The following is a 22,042-nucleotide window of genomic DNA, read 5'->3' as shown; positions in this document are numbered from 1 at the left end:
TTCCTCATGTGAGGAAAATTAGCATGTGTAACTCAATTTACCATTCTGAATGTGGTATCATGAGAGACTTGATGACCAGTCAAATGGTACAGTCCGGTGGAAGAGTATTGCAATCCTGGATTTTAGTTCTGACTTCAGCTGGGTATTACTTGGTAAGTCATGCCTTCAATTAGGTGCTGGGGCTGCAACATTTAATGAAGTGACCAATATAATTAAATTCTTAGAGACTTAGAACCTTCACCTTAGATATGCCTTGGTAATTCAGTCTGGTAGATCTAATCGCAACTGACATCACAGGAAAACCAAACGTAAAATTTAAAAATGTATTATTCTATAAAACCAAGAAATGATAGATCTAAGAATAAAACTTCATGGTAGTGGTAATCAGTTCCCAGTTACAAGGAGTATACACGTATATCTTAACTTTCATGAGTATTTACAAACTTAGATACTTTCAAAACTCATTTTCTATGTGGATTTCAGAGTTTAATATGGACCGAGACTTACATAGGCTTTTAAACAGTACTCATATCTAAGTGTATTATTATTTAAATATATATTGTGCCTGACGGACTCATATGAGTCATAATCCCCAGTGTAGCAGTGTTCAGAGGTGGGACTTAGGAAAACGATTGAATCATGGGAGTGTTCACTACATTAGTGAGTTAGTCCAATGGTGAAACTAAAAATCAGTGTCATCGGGGGAGGTGTTAGCAATAGCAGGAGGTTCCTTGCTGAAGAGAGTGGATCATGGTGACATGACCTTGAGATGATATTTTGTTTTTAACCCCTTACTCACTGACTCTTTTTCTTCTCCTTGGTTTTTAGCTGCCATGAGGTTATCATCTTCCCCTTGCCATGCCTTCTGCTGTGTTTCTGACTTGAAGCCAGCTGACCATAGAGTGAAACCTCTGAAACTATAAGCCAAAATAAACTTTCCCTTCTTTAAGTTGTTTTTGTCAGGAAATTATTCACAGTAATGAGCCTCTAGCACAGGATGTAAATTTAAAATATTTTATTGTGTTTTTGTTTTGTTATCAAATGAGTGAAAATGTCATCATAGAATCAAAGGGTATAAATATTTTTAAAATACCTGACATATGTAGCTGAGCTATTTCTTTCACGGACTGTGTTAACAGTCTACAATGCTAGATCTACCAAAAATTTTATAGAAAAATGAGTTGAAGCTGAGAAAGGTATAATTCAGTTAAAGAAAAATTTTAAATTAAAAACTACTGAAGGTTAAATGTGTCCCATATGAGGGTAGCAAGTTTGTCATTAGGACTATATTCAGGGGCAGGACCCAAGGCCATTTTGTTCAGAAGTGCAAATATCAGGTGAGGTCTGGGCTAGATGCTGCTGCTGCTGCTGCTGCTGCTGCTGATGATGATGATGAAAATCACCACTATCAGCAGCAGCAGCAGGAGCAGCAGAGCGGGTGAATGTGACCATTTCTGGACACTTCAAATTCTGTACTAGCTCTTAACAAACATTATCTTACTTAATTGCAACTATCCATGCTGGAGGTATTGATATTTCGGTTAGATGGGTAAGAAAGCAAGAATAGGCAAAGTATAAGAAACACTCACATAGTCAGTAGTACTTCAGGCTGTCACACAAGTCAGACAATATACCACATGTGCTTGACTGTGGCATGCTCCTGCCCTCTGGTATAGACAAAGATCTTTGTTTAGATATGATTTTGCAATTCTATTTGGAAATTTTGTTAAGAAATATTACCTTAAAAGAGGTAAGTTTTTCTTTCTAAAGGATAGGACATTTTTAAAACATGGAAATATCCTCAAGAATTATAAGTTTCCACCCTCTACTCCTAAAGTAAGTTATTTTTTAAACCCTCTTCCAAGTTATATTTCTTCCTCTTTTTCTCTTCAAATTCTCAGCTGAATACACTAATTAGCTAGGACACTTATATCAACTTTCAAGTACAGTTTGAGGTGTACATGGACATAGAATCACTACATAACTTTCCTATTGGTATAGGTCTGAAACACATTAACTGCTCAATAAATGAAATGACAGTTTTATTTCCTTTGCCTATTCCCACTAAGTTGTGCAAAAGTATATAACGTCAGCATCATGAGATGCAAAATGAGATTGCTTTCTGAAGGAGTAGGGATCTACTGTCCCAAATACTCAACCCAAACAAGTGTATGATTTCCTTTAAACTCACTTCTTCAATTTATCTATAGTTTTCTCTTGCCAAGGAATTGTAGTTGTGTTTATGAAGTGAAAAGTCACCAAATCACATTTATTGAGTTTTGTGAAATTGACTTTACAAAGTCTGTGCTAATGAATTCAAGTCGTGTTTTGACAACAAGCTGTTTGGGGATGTCCTAGTGGGATATCTAATTTAGCATACATCATTCTCCATTATTTTCTGAGTGGCATGACATTTTATCACTTAGAAGCTGTACATTCATGTGGTTGAAGTTAGGAAGGCCTAATGTAGTCACTGAATTCCCAGGTGAAAATGTTATAAAGATGAACATTTTCTCATTAATTTACCTTGCTAAGTGATCACTATCATCCTAATCAGTTTGCACAGAATTGACCAGGGTTGTGACCTTCAGTAACGAAATCAGATATGGTATTGAACATTGTGTGGATCACTTAACTAATCTCATTTCTTTTCTCATTGATGAAACTCAAAGCCAAAGTGAAGTCAAGTGTTGCTTCATTAGTTATCCTCACTTAGCGGGGCCAACTAATTTTGTTCAACTGGCTGCTGATCTCTTTCAATGGGAAAAGTAGGAGGAGCTGCCTCATGAAATAGAAGCTGTGTGATCTACAGAGAACTGATGTTGCAGATGATTCTATAAAAAAGAATCTTCAGAGGATTTCTACAAGCAAGGTCAGTAGATCAGAACAAAATAAAGACCAGTGAGCAGAAAGTGACCAGTCAAATATGGCAATGTGTTTACCATGAGAGGTTATGGTTACTGTAGAGATTATAGTTTGGAATGGCACATTCTACGGGTCCCCTACTCAGCAGAACACCAATCCTGGGGTCCAACTCTCAGTAGGCCTTACATCGAGGGGAAAGAGACTGTAGACGAATTCCATGGTTTTTCTTATCTGGTTCCTTCACCTTTTTATGATAACACACTTGTTTTCACCTTGTGTGACAGTTCAAAGACAGACCAAGTCCACCTTTGTTGTGGTGCTAATAACCTACTCTGGTTTCCTTCTACGTGCTCTATGTTCTCTAAAAAAGAAGTGGGCTATGCCCTGACTTACACTCTTTAATTATACCTCAAATACAGTTCTTAGAGTTGTACATATTAGGTAAAGAAAACTTACATGCATCATTTAATGGGGAAAAATGTAGAATACTAAGTAACATATAATTTTATAAAAAATATAATCATAGGAAATATAAAATTATATATTAAATTGTTAACAGTGCTTATGTGTTTACAGGACAAGTTAAAGGAAGACTTTCATTTTAAGTGATTGGTTAATTAAATTTCACGAACACTTATTGAGAATAGACTAAGTGTGAGGCATAGGGCTAGATAACATAGTAGAGAAAATCCAGACAATCTCCTGTTCTTTCCAAACTATGTTATAAAATAAGTAACAGTAACAGTATCAAATAACGTGAATTATAAGGAGGGAAGCCAGTGTGCTGTGTAGATGCAGCTTTTGTGCTAAATGAGTTGAACAGCTAAAGGAGGTCTTTTTAAGATGGCTTCACCTGAGCTGACACCAGATGATCAGAAGAGCCTCCATGATAAATGTGTGAAGAATTTTAGAGGCCTTGGAGGCGAGGACTTTGGAGTTTATTCCAGGTGCTATGAGAAGTCAACAGAGCACCTATTCTCAAGTGGTGGAGGGACCCAACCTTCTGAAGGCCACTTGGTCCACAGCGCACATGAGGAGGCTGACAGGAAAAGGCAGCAGACAGTGCTGGGAAAAAAGGACTACGGAGGGAAGAAGGGTGGCGTGGGGTGAAGCGGGCGATAGGCCAGGGAGCAGGTTTCAGGTAGAGCTCCCAGGATGGACTGATGGATTTCTTATGTGTGCATATGGGTCCTTTTTCAGTTAGAAGGCAGATATTTTGTTATCAGAATCATGTCTGTAGAGCTCTACCATTTATTTTTTGAAAGTAAAAATATTTCATTTTGTATAATAGAAAAGAGTGCTTTCTAATATTTTTTATTTTCTTTCAATAGTGACTTAAATGCAACGGACTGATTTTCAATATTAAAGCAAGAGCTTTGAAATTATCATTTCTTTTGAAGTGTCTAATCTCTAACTTGGGATCAGCTGCTTGTCAGTTTACAGCTGGGCTGCCTGACATATTTGCTCAGTTCAGTTCCTATGCAGGGACTTAAGAGACATGCCAGACACAGTGTTCCAAGTTGCAAAACACACTTCTCAATTTTTTATTTGACTCTAATTATACACCAAGAAAACTTATCATAGCTATTTTACTTAATGCATACCAATTATGCTATGCAACGATATTAAAATCTACTCCCTGTACCACATAAAGTTTAATCAGAACATGTATGTATTTACCGAAATATTAATAAAGATCCAAGTGGTTGGTGAACTATAGAACATAGCCTAGTTTTCATGGCCCTGGTGTAAGAATGGTTTTTTACATTATTTGTAAAAAGGGAAGGAAAAGTAATGGAGGGGTATGATATTTACTCTTGGGCCAGGAATTTAGCTCAGTTGTGCAGCACCTGCCTAGCAAGTGTGAAGTCCTGAGTTCAATTCCCACTACCACCCCCCACAAAAAGAGCTGATTCTATATTTACCCTCTCTAGCCCTTTTGAAGCTAAAGTTTGTCAACACCCTTAGAGGGGGAATTATCAATCACCAGCAAATTATCAATCACCAGAAAATTAAATGAGTATAACATAAATGAGGCAATTAATCTAAAATACAATGAGTAACACAAGCTGATGACTTCACTAACCAATTTACCAAGGTGGGAGAAGCAAAGAATCAAGGGCAATGCCTATAGCATGTGTTATGGTTGATACATTGTGTCAACTTGGGGAGTCTAGAGGTTTGGCTAAGTGACTCAGCAAGGAGGCAGGGTGCTTACTTTGTATACATCCTGAGCCTGTGCAAGAGGCAGGCATGCAGAGGGTGTGTGTGCAGAGGACCACCCCCACGCCTGCAGAGCGGGTAGACTGCATAAAAAACAGGGAACTGAGAAAGGACTGGCTGCTGATTCTTCGGAGGAGCTCCAGTCTTCACAGCAGACTCTTCGGCTTTTGCCTGGGACTCTTCAGCCTTCTGATGTAGGCTCTCCGGCCTTCATAGTAGATTCTTCAGCACTCCATCGCAGACCCATCAGCCTCCTGATACGGACTTGCACAGACACTGCAGTGAGCTCTAGGCCTGGGGCTGGGCTCTTCAATCTCCAGCGTACAGACACCCTCTGCATACTTCCTCATCCAACTCTGTGGCTGAACATTGTAAGCCAAACTTGTAATTTCTTGCACATTTGTCTATCCTGTGTTATATCTGTTTCTCTAGTGAACCCTGACTGATACAACGTGGAAAGTTTTAAATCCATGACGTTGCCTGTATTCAGCCCAAAGCAGAATTAACCCCCAATCACCCTCGTTATACAGACACCTCATTGTTCATTCTAGGGTGAAAGTTCCTCAGGGAGAATGAGTATATTCACAACACTTACTCCTGTACGGGTCCAACCCAACGTACCATGGCTTCCAGTTAAATTTTATAAATAATCATTGTATGACTGAATTGATTTGCTATTTTTAAAAATAGCAAAGCAATGAAATTTAGCAACTCAGTGCAGGTGGATAATTTTACCTGAGCGCTATCTAAAGTCTTTAACTGTATTAAAGTGAATGTGACTACTGATCTGACTATAAATTTACTTACTTCTCTCTCCTAAAATAGAACCAGAATGTTCATTGATTGCACTAATTAATACACATGATGCAAACGATACTTTGGGGCACTTTCATGTTACGTTTTGCTTGCAGGTGGACAGAATTTAATCCCAGCCAGAAAACAAACACATTACTAAGATTTTTCAACTAACAAATTCCATCAACTCATACACACACACACACAAAAAAAAAAACTCTTAAGGAATAAAACCAAACACCACCAGTAAAAAAGTAAACTTCACTCTAAAAATTAATTTTGACAATACTGGTTAATAAAAGAAAGGTATATAGCAATTACTTTTACCATGATAAAAAAGAAAAGAGCAATAAAAGAGAAACTTACTTAGAAATTGTGGTTAAGAAAAATGCTTTAGAATTGCATTTCTGAATTGAAATATTTTCCCTACTAATTCATTAATACGAGGCTTTGGATGTATTCCATAAGCCTCAGTACTTTTTCTGTAAAATGAAGGCAACAATAGCTCCCACCTGTGTGGACCAATTTGTGATTTAAATTAGATAATGCATGGAAAGCATAAATATACCTTAAACAGGTGCATTCTGCAGTAATTAGTTAAATACCATTTCAAATCATAGGTGTTAATAATGAATTGATTCTAACCAACAAGGGCTGCAGAGTCCAAACTGTTAATGAAAAACAAAATGCTAATTGTTCAGTTCTGTATTTCCAAAGATGGCTTTGAAACACTTGATAATTAAAAGTAACAGCAATATTATTTAGCATGTGTATTGGGCTTAAGAATTTTCCAAATTCACTGTATTTTGCCTGGTTTGCAGCATAATCTATGCAGATGGTGAGCTTGAGTTGTTACCCTCTATTTGCCAGGAAAAGACAGAGGCTCAGCGAGGTCAAACACTTGCTTACAGAACGATGGCTGTGATTACAACTCAAACATTCAGATCTGAATATAAATTTATCTCATTACCAGCAACCCCCTCAACCTTTAGTATCAGCCAATAGCAAGATAAACGCTCCCAAATTTAGATTTCAGAGGAATAAGATTTTTTTTTTCTGTTGTCAGCCTTAACTTACTGGTCTGGACTGGATTTCTTTGGCGTAGAGAGGCTGTAAGAATTCTGAGTCTCCTTCTAGCTTTAGACCTTTTTCCGTGATTCTCAAGTTTCCCATTCCATCCTGAAATAGAGACACAGAGATAACAGGGAAAATGTGCTTAGCCCAAATTTCAAAATACCTCAGGCTGTCAAAAATTGAAACAAAGTTATTGCTTTTTTTCAATATTTGAAGGAACGAAATGAGGGCAGTCCAAATGAACACATAAAATACTAGGAGGCATTGTTCAATACAATTATGCATATTATTCCTTTTGCTCATTTATTCTGAGAAAATTCTATTTCAAGCAATTTGTAATGCCCCCAAGTCAGTGACTTGCAAAGAAAAAGGCGGCCTGTATAGCTAGGAAGCACAGAGGGAAGGGAGGCAACAGGGGACTTGGAAGAAAGAACAGGACGATTCTCCAGGTTAAAAGGAGTGACCGTGTTTTCAATATTTGAGACAGAGATTTCACACTGGTAGCTTGCTGGTCAAATCTAGCCTTTGGACATCAATCTAGCCTCTGAATCACAAAACATGCAAAATGTCAAATTATTAACAATCAATTTGCTTTATCATTGTGTTATGTTCATATTAAAATATACATAAAAAAGATAAGGAGCACCTTTGTACAGCTGATGACATTATGACAGAGACACTTTGTGTTTTTTGATACAAGAACAGCCTGTGTGGTAGGCAGAAAGATGGCCCCCATCCCAAAGACGGCCAAGTTGTCATGGCAGAACCTCTGAATATGTCATAGTCTATGGCTAAAATGAACTAAGTTTGCAGATAGAATTGTGATTGCTAATCAGGTGATCTTAAAAAATGCAGACATTGTCCTGAATGATCCAAATTTGCTTAATAAAATCACAAAGGCCCTGAAAAGTAAAAGAGGAACACAGAAGTGACAGATGGACTTCTTCAGTGGCTGCTGTTATCTACTACCCCACCCACCAACTTCTTCTTACCCTTTTGTTTTTTGTTTAAAACTGAAAACAACATCATGTATGTTATCCCCCTCAAAAAATTCCTCATTATCAAACACCCAGTGTCAAATAGTAACAGAGACTCTTTTGTTAATATCAAACACTCAGTTTCAGGGTTCACATTACACTCACATTTTTTCTATATATAATTTGCTTATTTGAGTGATGTTTTCTACTATAGCTTGGTGGTATGTAAAATGTTAGGTGATTTCCCAAACTCTCCCAAAGTTTTCTCTTATATACATACACACCCCCAAGTGCTCTGTTTGGCAAAGTGAATGTTATTTTTCTAGCAGAGTTTCCCAGAATTTACATTTTGCTAAACATGCCCATAACTTCACATCTTCCTCTGGCTACTTCACTTCCTATAAACTAGTAGTTGCACTTAAAATACCAGACACTTAATTAGATTCCGTCTATTTTCCAGTAAGAATATATCATAGGAAGTAAGGTTTATTTAACTGTTAAGGCAAAAAAATTCCATAAACTTAATGGTTTAAAGAATACACATTTATTATCTTACAGTTCTGTAAGTTGGAGTTCTAAGTCAAGACTCACTGGGCTAAAGAAAGAAAAAAGGTAAAATAAAGGAGTTGGAGGGGTAGATCTCTAAGATCTTTTTCTTTGGTTTTTCTAGCCTATGGAGGCTACTCACATTTCTGGGTCTATGGGCCCTCTCTAGCTTCAAAGTCAGTGATGGTAGATTGAGACCATTTTTTAATAGTCCATCCTTCTGACCTTAAATCTTCTGTGCCCTTTAATTTCAAGGACCTTTGTGATTTCATGGAGAATACCTGGATGACTCAGGATAGTCTTCTCATTCTAAGATCACCTCATCAGCAGTCGTAAATCTACCTGCAAATGTGATTCCACTCCACCTTGAACTGTAACATGTTCAGATTTTCTAAGATTAGAAGATGGACATCTTAGGGGTGGGTTCATCTTTCTACATACCATTTGGGGTGTTCTTCTAGCAGGAGGCGCAAAACATCTTTGTTGTGATGGTATCACTGTTGGCAATCTTTACCTAGATAACAGTGTCTACAATTTAACTATAAGTTTTGTTTTCAAACTGATGAAACCCTAATTCTATTAATTCCTTTTCAATTCATTAACCCTGATGTGACACCGAGAGAAGTTCCATCTCATCACTTATTTAGCCTAAATTATATTTTATAGAGATATTTGCCAAATACTTGATATTTCTCCTTTGTTGATATTCAAAATGCTGAATTGGTTATCTAGTAGTCTCTAATCCAATGAGGTTTTTATTTTTAAAAGACCACTATAAACATTTTGATTTCTTTCATTCTAGTATATGCACAGTATTATTCTTCTTAATTTTCTAACTGCTCTGCTTTTGGTTAGAAAAGCCTCTCAAAGTTAACTCCTGATGGTAGTATTCAGGGGCTTCTTGCTTCCAGATAAGCAGATGTGTCAGGTTTATCTTATATATGTGCTACTTAAACCCTGAAATCAGCCATTTCTTGGGAGAAGCCTCAGATTTTTTTTTTTTTTTTTTTTTTGGTCAGAAACAGGTATTTAGACAGCATAACCTCAGAGATTTATATGTTCATTACTACTGGATTAATCTTTGTTTCTGCAGACAACTAGAAAATAAAGTTTGACAGTGTTATTTTTTCATTCATCATTTAGTAAAATATGCCATGATTTCACATGAGACTTTAATCCAAATTCAAAACATGACTTAACTCTAAGCTCATGGATTTTATGTTACAGCCTTTCCTTCATACTAATAATTCCTGTTTGGAACTGAGATATCTGAATATCCAATTTTGCCATTACTCGTGAAGACTGGAACCCTGGTGATTCTGAGCCCGCCTTCTCACAGGGCTCCTGTCCATGGAGATCAGTGGGAGCTGCCCTGCTTGGACACATAATGGATTGCATGACGAGCTGCAGTCTCAGCCCACCGCATCCCAGTGTGCTGCGTGAGCTCACATTCTGCGGCTGCTTCTCTCTAGCACCATGCAGACCTCAGCACATGCACAGCAGATATCAAATGGGAGGGCGAATGCCAATGGAAAATGGGCACTTTCCCCCACCCCTTCGTCATACAAGCACTTCAGCCCAGGGGTCAGAACAGACCCCACGGCCAGCATGGTTCCTATATGGTAGTGTGTGCCTCTATGTTCTTGCACTTGAAGGTGCAGCTCTGTCAAGAGAGCCCAGATGAGGGATTCCCACCCAGTAGGAGAAGTGAAGGCTTAGAACATGTCTGTGTCTCACCAGCAGCGGGTAGAGCCTGAAGCAGAGGGAAACAGGAAAAGCAAAATCTCAAAGGCCCCTATACCTCTCCCAAGACAGATAGAGATTCACTCTTAAATTTGGATTATTCTTTATCATCCCTTAGCTACAGAGACCTTTTCACAGAAACACATGCTAACTCTGCATTCTACAGATTTCCTAAATTGTTTTGTTTGCTAGCATGATCTATGTTTATAAAATAAAAAGTACTTGTTCAGGCTAGGCTTGAAGTTTGCAATCCTCCTGCCTCAGCCTCCCAGAGTACTGGAATTACAGGCGTGTGCCACCATGCCTACCTAACTCAATCTTACATAAAGATTATATTCGGGGTAATTATCTATCCCATGTAAGATCTATTTCTCTTCTGTTTTATGTTATATACATATATCCCTAACCTTTAATATTTGCTGATAACTTACTATGTACTTACCATGTACTTACTACTACACTTTGTCCTTTTCATGCTTTTCCTCATTTTCTTTATCATTGCTTCCAATCACCACATTATCTCATGGATTTTCTCATATGAAAATGATTGTATAAATATTTAAGTATTTCACTGTACTATTGATCATCATATCAGTTATAAGAGGGATAAAGCCTTACAAACTATCTAAAAGGTACCTACCTATCAGGACACTTTAAGCTGTAATGCGATACTATATATCTTTTACAGAGGGAGAATTAAGAGTTTAGCTAATATTTATTACACATTATTGAATGACACAAAGAAATGGAATAACCCTTAGCTATACTGTTCTCCCCAGTAACTTACTGTAAGAGTAATGTCAGTATATCACAGAGACCCAATTCATAATAGCTAAGGTATGTAGTCAGCATAGGTGCCCATTCAGACACAAATGAAGAAAATATGGTACATGTACTCAATGGAGAATTATACAGCTATAAACAAGAACAGAATCACACCATTTGTAGGAAAATAGATAGAACTAGAATTCATCACATCAAGTAAAATAAACCAGACTCAGAAAGACAAATAATGCATATTTTCTCTTATAGGTAGACCCTTAAACAGCAGAGATGGCAAAAAGGAAAAGAGGGATATTACTACAGAGGAAAGGAAAAATGGGTAGAGAGGAAGGAGCAGGAAGGAGATTGTGGATGTGAGTGTATGGAAATGATTAAAATATAATGTATGCATTTATGAATCTGCCAAAATGAAATTCATGCACTGGTATAAGTAATATTCACTAATGAAAAGGAAATATCAATGACACACTTTTAAATAACTGTATGTTATGGCTTGTGTCTAGATGTCCCCCCAAGACCTCATGCAGTCATAGTTGGGGATTTTTCAGAGGTGGCTGAATCTAGACTTTGTCACTGATTCATGGTGCAATGATAGGATTAAGGGTGCTGGAATTAAGGGTGGTTGATTACTAAATCAGTCCACTGACTGGATCGGCACTGCCCTAATCCCAGTAGCCTAGATAGAGTATAAAAGGAGCAGAAAGAAGCTGCCAAGGTCTCTTGTTTGCTTTGCTTCCTTCTCCCCACCATGAACAGTTTTTTCCCTCTTCTGTGATGCCCCTCTGCTAATTGGAGACAGCCAATTACTGACTGCAACCTCTACAGACTATGAGCCAAAGTAAACCTTTCTTCCCTTAATTTTGGGCATCAGGTGTTTTTGTCTCAGCAACAAGAAATGTAATCACGATGCTATAGATGCACATCAATACACAGGTATACATGCAACCATGTGACTAGCATGAAAGATTCCAGAGCAAATTTTACAGGAGAAAAATCTTTTGGGGGAAACATACTCAAATGCTAATATCTTTACCTATTTCTTTTTTTGTTTGTTTGTTTTGCTTACTGGCCCTTTCTAACTTTCTAACAACACTACTTGCAATTTAAAATCTTGAATAATGAAATAAAACTCTACTCCCTGACTTCTGTGAAAAACCATCATTTATCAAGAATCTGTATTCTGTGTCATTTACCAGGTGCTATTGTTATCCCAGGACATCTTTTCTATGACCCTATGTGATAAGTATTATTTTCTGTATTTTACCAATGAGCAAATTCATTGGCAACTTGCTCAAAATCACAGTGCTAAGTAATGAAAGAAGCAGAACTATGAACCCAAGCCCTTCTAATTTGGACTCTATACTCTAGAGGCATTTTTCTTAACTTAATCTCTAATCATGGAAGAGTAATAGCCTTATATATCTAGTGGGCCTTTTAAATGTCACTTTTTTTTTTTTCCGGTACCAGGGAGAGAACTCACGACCTTGCACTTGCCAGGCAAGCGCTTATGCCAATGAGCTATATCCCCAGCCCCCTTAAATGTCACTTTGATTGTAGCTTTTTTGGTAATTCTTGTTGGTATATAGGACCACCTGCAATTAAACATCATCAATTTTTTTGTTTTGTTTTGTTTTGCTTTGTTTTATGAGACAGGGTCTTGCTATACAGTTCAAGCTGGCCTTGAGCTCATGATATAGCCCAGAGTGGCCTTGAACTGTTGGCAATCCTCCTACCTCAGCCTCCTGAGTGCTGGGATTACAGATGTGCACCACCACACCAGCCATAACACCATCTATTCTTATAGAGCACCTTTTCCCGCTTTCTCAGAGAGTGTAGTGGTTCCTTTTTACAACTTGGCTTCCTCTTCTCCCCAGGAGTATAACTGGAATATGTAAATGGAATCTTCTGCTATTTTTAGAAAGGTTGCTGTGTGTATATTTGTGTGTTGGGTCCCTTGGGGAGTCACAGAAACAGAGGACTGTCCAAGTCCTGTCCTGTGAAATCGTTTATAACAGAGGCAACAGACAGACAATGAAGGAGAGATAAGGAAGCACAGAAATGAGCAGAGTTTGAGAAACACGTACCTAACCCAACAACTAACTGCTTTCAAATAGTAATTCAATCTTTGCTTGCATCCCTCTTGTGGTTTGAAACCCACCACCATCTTGCCAAGTCCCATCATTTCTTCATCTTAGAAGTTCTTCCTAGTCTTGTGCATCATTACCTTTAATTTTTCAGCTGCCTTATCCCTTTCTAGGTCTGTCCAAAAGGACTTGGTAGGAACTGTGTATCAAATATTGTGTTTTGTTGTTGTTATTGTTTTGCTTTGTACCTCCATTTGCAAAACAAAGCAAACTAGAAGAGCCAACTAAATACGTTCCTGTATTTAGAAAGTTTCCTTCACAGCTTGGGGCAAGGGATCTGTGTTGAAGACATAGCGAAACACACTGAGATCAGCTTTACTTAAAATGGCAGCTCTACTGCATGGTTTCTCCTATACAAGAGTCCCACAATATAAATAAAGAGCAAAACAAAAGGCAGATGATAGAAGCCAGGGGACCAAGAGATGGAGGAAGGGGGCAGGGGGAGGAAGAAAGGGATGAAAAAAGAATCCAGATGCATGATGTACTTGTACCAACTCTCCATGACGAACGCAGTCATTTTGTACTGCAAACATGTACTAAAAGAAACCTTAAACAAAAGTAGGCATGAATACTAAGATAGTGGTTTTAGGTCAATTCTGAAATATAACTTCCCTTCCAATAAGATGTAAAATTTTTGAAGATTCAGAATCATTAACTTTTACCTCTTCAAACGTGCAATTTCAATTTCCTTTAAGACAAGCATAAACATAGTACTACCTGGATGACCAGATAGCTGGTCTCAACTCAGACAGCACTGCCCATAGGATGGCTCAACGTCTATACCATCCTTCTGAGAGAGAGGGGAGGCCAGGTTCATCTGTTCTATCAGCAAGGACAGGGCCTCTGGCTGTCCTGTTGACCCTGGCATTCCCTGCACCTACCCCAACCCTGACCTGGGGTACACATGCAGAAAAGGAGGTTTTTAAATATCTGAGCAAATCCCATTATTTTCCTAGTCCATATTAAGGTGGCACCCCCTAAGATCTTCCAGAGAAGAAAGGGCAGGGCTGAGGTGGGCAGCCTCAGTGGTATCTCCTCCTGGGGTGCTACAAGGAGTATAGCAATTGTTCCTGCTATTTTCTCTGGTCCACATTGACTGGCAGGTTGCTTTGCATACACTGTTTTCTACAAAAGAAGTATTGAATTCATAGAGATGGCAGAGTGGCAAGGCAACAGACTGCAGTATGAATTGGCTTGGCTCATCCTCTGTCTCCTTCTGTTCCCTGGCCCCTCATGTCACCACGGTAAACAGGTTCCCCATGCCGGCTAAGACACTGTGAGCATGAAGGAACAGACACAGCCTGAAAGCAGCTGTGAAAAGGCAAGAATCACCGGGTCAGAAAGACAGGCAGGAGAAGTGGAGCCGTTTTCAGCTGAAGTGTGAACAGGGGTGCGGGACTGCTGTGAATTCTGGAAATCAGTGTCCAGCCGGTGCTCCCGGGAGGAGTGCAGGTCTCAGGTGGAAATGGCTGCAGGGCTCTGACCTCACTGGATTCCTTTATCCAGATGTGGCAGAGAAGAAGAAAAACTGGACTTTAAGAGATCGTGCGTGTCAGATGCCAGTTTTCTCAGCCAGGGCCATGACAGGGCAGTGACCACTGCCACTACTTGTGTAGGGCAAGACTCCAGGACATCTGTAAAATTCCCAGTGAAGTGCACTTTGGGGCTGGCCCTGGTGGCACAGGCGCTGGGAATTGGTATTCTGTTGATTTTATGAAAGTGTTGCTTTTTGCTTCCTTGATGTTCCTGCTGCATCAGCACCAGACAGCTAATTCTGTCAGCACATTTTCAGGCTTGCAGGCACGCCAAGTCCTGTTTTCGTAAGCAGTCTCAAGACGGTCTCTTCCTGGAGCAGTTTTAATGGGAACCAGGACTCAGTTCTGATCCAAGCATGAAACCATTCTACCTAGGCACAAGGCTGAAAGCAAGGCTCAGGGGTAGAGCGCTTGCCCAGCACAGGCAGACACTCGGCTGGATTCCTAGCACCTTAAAAAAATTAAAACACAAGCTGTAAGCTTCATGAGGGATGAGATTTTGCCTGTCTTGTTCACTCTTAGACTCTCAGTTGCTAAAATATTGTCTGGCAAGTGTTCAGCAAATACTCACTGAGTGGTAAAATCTAGGCGTTTGTTGACTTACGGCGAGGATGTGTCCCACATGCAAGAGTTGAAAACCCATTGCAAGGTGAAACCATCTTCAGTAGAAAATGCGGTTAACACACCTGCCCTACAGTACATCATAGCTTAGTAAGACATTTTACTATAGAACATCATCTACCCTCGTCACTGCACAATCAACTGAGATCTACTCCTACCACTACCCAGCCTTGCAAGTGAGTATTGTGCCAACCATTTTAATGCAGAGAGACATCAAAATTCAACATCAGAGCTACAGTTTCTACTAAATGTTATCAGTTTCACATCTTTTAAAAGATGAGGAACCCAAGCCCATACAATGGGGATCTTCTGTAGCTGCATTTTGAAAGGTAATGTGGAAAATGACAAAAATGTTAAAATGCACGCATCTTCTTACATTAGCTTCCAATTTATCAGCGAGTTCCTTCCCAATGGGTGTGATACAGCCTCCACCAGGCAAAGGATGGTTACTGCGGAGTTGAGGGCCTGAGAGAAATTTTACTCTTTCTACTTAGAAAGCACAAATATTCTTGAGGCTAGCAAACAAATGCTCCCAAGGGAGAAGAAATCAATAATGAAAAAAATTAAGGATATTGTATTGAGCCTGCTCTTTCTTCCCTTTAATCATCAGATGGGCACATCAACCATGCGCATACTTCTTGGTAGCTTTTCAAGCTGTAAAATATAACAGAACAGCAGCAGCACAGGTAAGGCGCGAACTCCCGAATGTGTCATGTAATGCTTGTCTCACCACCAGCTCCCTGTCGCCAGTCTGCAGTCACCGTCTCGCATCACATACTAGCTATTGTTCTGGATTCTTCCTCCCTTTTTGCGTGGTGCTTGTGATGTTTCTCCCTTGGCCCAAAATACTCTTACAAGCCTTGTCTCCCCTCCACTCCTTTGGTTTTGGTTCATAGTCTTTTCTGCACCTGCTGTCCCTCCTCTGAGGCCCCCTCCCCTGCTGTGTGCATCTCTACCAGATCTCAGCGCTCCCACTCCCTGGCTGCTACCTCCTGGCTCCATCTTATAACTCGTATCTCTTTCTGTAGTTCATCTCTCCTCACATCTCATATCACTTGTCACTGTAACTGTACATGGACATCTATGTCCTTCCTCGCCAGATTTCAATTTCCTTGATAAAGGATGATAACTTCCTTATCACTCTAACTTTGGGGCCCAGAGCACTACCTATAGATCTCTAAATGTGTAACTGCAAGAGAAAGAAGAAACCGGTTAAACTAGAGACTGTTCTGGAGGTACTGACATGTATTTTAGGGCATTAGTAATGAAAGCTTTCCAAATGCATTAGACAAAGCAAGTTACCGAATAGCCATTAATCCTTACTATAACTCTAGAGAGAAGGCACAATTAGTCCCATTTTAGAGTTGAGAAAACCGATGCTCAGAGAACCCTTATGGTGTAATTCCAAAGCAAAACTCCTGAACCACTGTTATCCATGATGACCTATTAAGTGCCAACCATGTACCCAGCCCTGTGCCAAATGCCCAGAGAAAAGACATGACTTGTCAAATATTTCTAAACTTTAAAAAAACCACATCCATAACACACACCGTGGACAGGATGCAGAGACACAAGAACTCTCTGGTACCACTATGGTGAACAGTTTGAACTGAAGTTTGACTCTTCAAAGGTTAAATGTGTTCCCTTGGGACAAAGCAATACCACTCTTAACTGTCTGCACAAGATAAGCAAAAGCATACACCCCTTCAAGGATGTACACATGAATGTTTAGAGCTGTATACTTGAGAACAGCAAAAGAGGTAAACAACCTACATGTCTATCAATGGACGAATGGATAGATAGTTTAATCGGCATCAGTGGGATGGAGTACTATTTAGAAATAGAGGAATGGAATATTGATAGATGCTACAATATGGATAAGCCCCATAAGCATTATGCTATGTGAAAGAAGTCACACACAAAAGAGCACCTATGGTATGACTCCATTTATATATAATGTCCTCAGAGGTAAATCCGTAGAGACAGAAAGTAGCTTGGGGGTTGGCTGCCGCTGGAAGTAGGAACAGGGGCGGAGTGTAAATGGGCTCAAGGGATTTTACTCAGGTGATGAAATGCTCTAAAGTTGTGTTGTGAAGATAGCTAAATAATAGTGAATTTACTGGTAAGCATTGAGTTATACTTTCAATGTGTGTGAATCACACAGAATGCAAATATAAACTACCTTAGTAAGGTTCTTTCTTAAAAAATAAAACAGTAGCAGACACAAAGTGCTGTTCAAAGAGAAGACACAGCTTTCTCTGCTTTGGAAATCCCAAAACCAATCAAGAGGACTGACCCAGAGACTCGTGCTGGCAGAAAAAGGAGGAAACAGCAAGAGGAGAAAAACAACAGGTGATTGTGATTCATCTTCACTTTGTGTGAGGTATGAAAGGAGCACGAGGTAGTATTCTACTTCCACCAAAGACTAAGCCTGATGAAGGGTTTCTAGGGAAGTAAGATGAAGCTGAATTAGACATGGGAAATGTTTGGTGATCCCGGCAAATACATTGTTGGACTGGGCACACAGGCAGCTACTGACCATTGCTGGCAACATTAAAAATGGTGGCATCACCAGTGCTGTGTGATTAACACAACAGCAAGGGAGAGGATCAGACGACCCTCCATGCTGGGTCACAGCTTCCCCTTACTACTTCCTTGTTACTGCAAATCTTCTACACCAGTTAGAACGGTGTGTATGCTGGGGGAGGGAGTGAAACATGCAGCTGTCAAATTGCTTTGGTAACTCAGTGGGCCAGGACTGTGATCGTTTTAAAATATTTTATAATAGCTCCTAAAGTTGCTGTAAATGATTTACAAATCCATGAGCACTGTATATGAAGTATTCTGTATTTCCCAGGTACATGTTCACGGGTACGTTTCCTGGGGTTTAGTAAATCATAGACGAGGGAATGCTTCCTCCAAAACACTCACAGAGGGACTAAGTCTAAATCTCTTCGATATCAAATTGCCTAAATCCTACTTGTCCTGTAGGATTTAGTTATGTTTCTTTGAGAAGTCTTCCTTAATTCTCCATCCTTTAGTCACCCTCTTTCCTATTAACTAGAAAACACAGATACTCATGTGCCCACACATACACATACACATGTGCACATACATACAGCACTGTGGTATGCTGACTAAGAATAGAAGCCCTCGAATCAGACTGCGCTGGTTAGAATGTTAGCTCAACCGCATACTTCCTACCCTAAGTCTCACATTTCATGTAAGTACTTAGGTAATGCAAACAATTTTAACTTACAAATTGAAGGTTAAATCAGCCAGTCCATGTGTATCAGTTGAAAGAAATCAGGGCACACTGTACTAACTGACAGAACACTTCAGTGAATTTAAATAATGAAGCTTGATTTCTCACCCAAGTTATATGTCCACAGAGGGTTTATAGGTGACTTCACGCAGGGTACAGAGGAGTACAATTTTAAATTGAGCACATGTAGCACCGCATTGTCCCACCCACCTAAGACTCCCTTGGCTAGTGAAACAAGCAAGTTACTGTCAAACAGAACAGATATGTTAAGAGGCCAGGGCCTGTACTGTAGCTGTCTTTTTAACCCAATATTCTGTCACAATCCCTTACTGAGAAAAGGAGGCCAGTAAACTTTTCCTTACAGCATGAAAAGTTTTCTGTTAGCCAGGAAGAACCAGCTCCCAGCTCTCAAATGAACTCAAGTCTAGTTCAAGTCAACAAGCTTCAGATACCATTTATACAAATCAGTCCTATGCTTGACCAGCATCCAAGAAAACAGAACAAAAGGGGATTGTAATATACTTCTATGCATTAAAGATTATTTTTAAAGAACATTTGTGATAAAGTATAAGCTAATGCCATGGAATCATAAGAAAAGTACATCCCTTAGGTTCTGGTTCAACCTGCCCTTAGCTTCTGGTGCTAATTTGTTCAGGCCTAGCCTCTTCCGATCTATCTCATTTCCCAACCTGTAAGAGGCAGTTGGATAGCACAGATATTAAAGTCCTTTCAACCAAACATATCCCAATTCCACAATGCACAAAAATGAGACGGTGCCTGGGCAAAAAGAATCAGAGCTGGTATCGAGATCTCATGCCCACAACTCAGATAGGCTACAATTAAGTGTATCTTGCAGTTTGACTAAAGACATTCTCAAAAACTCCCACAAATCACTCTAAATCCACACCTTGAGTCAGGAAAGATTTAGAAATAAAAAGTAATGCCAGGACATTGTTCTGAAACAGAAACCTTTAAAAAGAGACATTGGTGGGGAATTTATCGATTGTTTGAAGGGAAGAAAATGAGAGATGGATAATAAAGTGCAAGTTGCTACATCCCCTGTCCTCGGTGAAAAATGTGAGCTTATGAATCCTGAGCTCTTGTTGATAAAGGAGGGAACTCATTTATCTTAAAGAGACATAGAAAAGGGAGTAAGTGAAATATGATTAGGCCTATGCCAAGTGTTCAGATTAAATTCGTAGCACGGCAATTCCTGCTGCTAGGTGAGTATTTCCCACCAGGAAAGCCCGATTAAGAGGCAGGCCTGAGTGATGCTAAAAATGCATACTGTGAAAATCCCTTCCAAAATAATTCTTTCACCGAGGTATATGCCCCAAGGGAGCCACTTGTCCTGTCTCCTTTCTATTTTCATTAGGAAAAGTTGTCAGTTGTACATGACAGTGCCTTTTATGAGACTTCAAGTTAAACCTTCAAAGGGCCCCATGTCTTTTTGATACTTGTAAGGAAGATTTCCAGGGATAGATTCAGATCCCTGAATCCTATTTAATATGAAAGCTAGTATGTGTACTCCCAGCACTAGGGCTGTCTAACCTATTCTTCCGGGCCTCTTTTCAAGTTTAACTGTCCAATTTGGTCTTCCAGGGCTTGGTAACAGATGTACTCTCTGTCTTTTATATGTGTTGCTGATTTCCACATTTAAGTTTAGCTTTAAACAACAAAGAAGTAGTTGTACAAGGGAGATGTCTATTGCAGCTTCCCTTGCTTGCTGTTCTGTGACTTAATAATTCTCCCATGTTTCTTGCATGTGTTCTAGAAATGGTGGGATAATTGGATACAGGTAGTGGGGGACTATTGGACTCTTGAAAAGTCCTGTCTTCTCAGTGAATGAAGGCAGAACTCCTTCCCCTCCCACACATCAAGGAGCGCACGGCCAGAGCTCTGAGTTGCTGTAAGAATGAGGCAGAGGAGTGCACCAGAGAATTATCTTCAATGGTCACTAAGAGAAAGAGAGAGGTTAGAACTCACCCAACATTATGAGACTCACCGTCCAGGAGGAAAGGGAGGCAGAGGAGGTGTGTTAGAGTTTACAAACACTGAAGTTCCTTTCTCCTCCCACACAAAATGGCAGTTTAATGACTTTAATTGGAAATAAACAACTTATTAAATTATTAAGTAATTAAAACTTATTAAAGAGACACAATTTGGCTTCCATTTGCATTTCCTTTTATTTCCTTTAATTAACGCTAAAGGAATAGGTTTTAAATATTCTTGCCACAGACACACACAGTGATACCTCTGTTAAACACCTTGATTTATCCACACTGCAATGTAGGTCACATATGAAAACATCACGCTATACCATAAATATGTACCGTTTTTGCCATTTAAAATGGATAAGTGGATAAATCAAAAAATTATGTTAGATGTGTTATTTAAACATGTGATTTGGTAGACTGAGTAGAGCAAATCTCCCCACCTGCCTCTCAGTTGGTCTCACACAATCATCTGAAATCCTGAATAGAACACAAAGGGTGGCCTTTTCCTGAAGGGTAGAAGGTTCTTCTCTTACAGCTCAAATTGTAACACTGGCTCTTCCTGGGTTTCAGTAAGATTTGGGCTGAAATGGTACCACTTTCTCCTCTTAGTCTCTGTGCTGCCTACTGCATACCTCCATATTCCTTCTAGTAAGTGTCTGTATTTACCCATATACAGATCTTTCCCTCTCCTTCTCCATCTCTTCCTATTGATTCTGTTTCTCTGGAGAAGTTTAATACAGTGCTAAACAACTTTAGCTCTAAATGCTGTTTCTAGAAAGGGAAGTGTATGAGCATGAGTTTTAATTAAAACACACTTTTCAGAAGGATACACATATATTATGTAATCTCTATATCCACCACACACATGTTAAATATGTACAACCAGGTTCTTCCATCAAGGAGACATAAGACTTTCTTCAGGGCTTGTAGGAATAGCGGCCATCCTTGTCACAGCCTGTCAGTCACCTCTGGCTCTCACAGTATCCAGGACAGTATCCAGGAGTTCCCAGGTCCAAGTTCAGTGCCATTCCTAGGGCCCCTTCCAGAGTAGCATGCAAGGCTCCAGACAGCAAATTGGATACATATGAATGAGCTAGGTCACAAGAGTTAGGGTCATCTTGACCGTGCTGGAAAGGAGGGCTACCACATGTACTGAGACTTTAACTGTTTAATACAACACAGCTTTGCTGGGCAGAGTTTGATGTGAGTTTACAATTACTGCAGCCAAGTAGAAACTAGAAGAATGCTGCTGTTTCTTATTAGGTTGGTATCACACATTCTTACAGGTGAGTCTCAAGAGATTTTTATTTTATAAAATAAAATAAGGAAGAATACATAAGGAAGAATAGTAAGTTTTTTTTCTACATTTTGTGCAACAAGAGTATGTAAGAAAGTTTAGCAAGAAAGAAACTTTTCTTTTTTAGGCTCAAAACGGTGGTGAGGGAGAGGGAGAGAGAGAGAGGGAGGGAGAGAG

General features: G+C 39.4%; 1 protein-coding gene across 2 annotated transcripts in view; it reads right to left on the bottom strand.

The window, feature by feature from the left end:
• The window catches only part of Sgcd (sarcoglycan, delta (35kDa dystrophin-associated glycoprotein)), a 546,765-nt gene that overhangs the window by 210,806 nt on the left and 313,917 nt on the right, over window positions 1-22,042 (bottom strand). For both annotated transcript variants that reach the window (XM_013508746.1, XM_005376219.2), the window contains exon 3: window positions 6,961-7,062. In XM_013508746.1, the coding sequence (XP_013364200.1) occupies window positions 6,961-7,062 (102 nt within the window). The remainder of the gene's footprint in view (window positions 1-6,960; window positions 7,063-22,042) is intronic.

The sequence above is a fragment of the Chinchilla lanigera genome, unplaced genomic scaffold (assembly GCF_000276665.1).
Source record: "Chinchilla lanigera isolate Chin_1 unplaced genomic scaffold, ChiLan1.0 scaffold00007, whole genome shotgun sequence".
Taxonomy (NCBI): domain Eukaryota; kingdom Metazoa; phylum Chordata; class Mammalia; order Rodentia; family Chinchillidae; genus Chinchilla; species Chinchilla lanigera.
The sequence above is the reverse complement of the archived record's forward strand: the minus strand, read 5'-3'. Positions and strand labels throughout refer to the sequence as shown.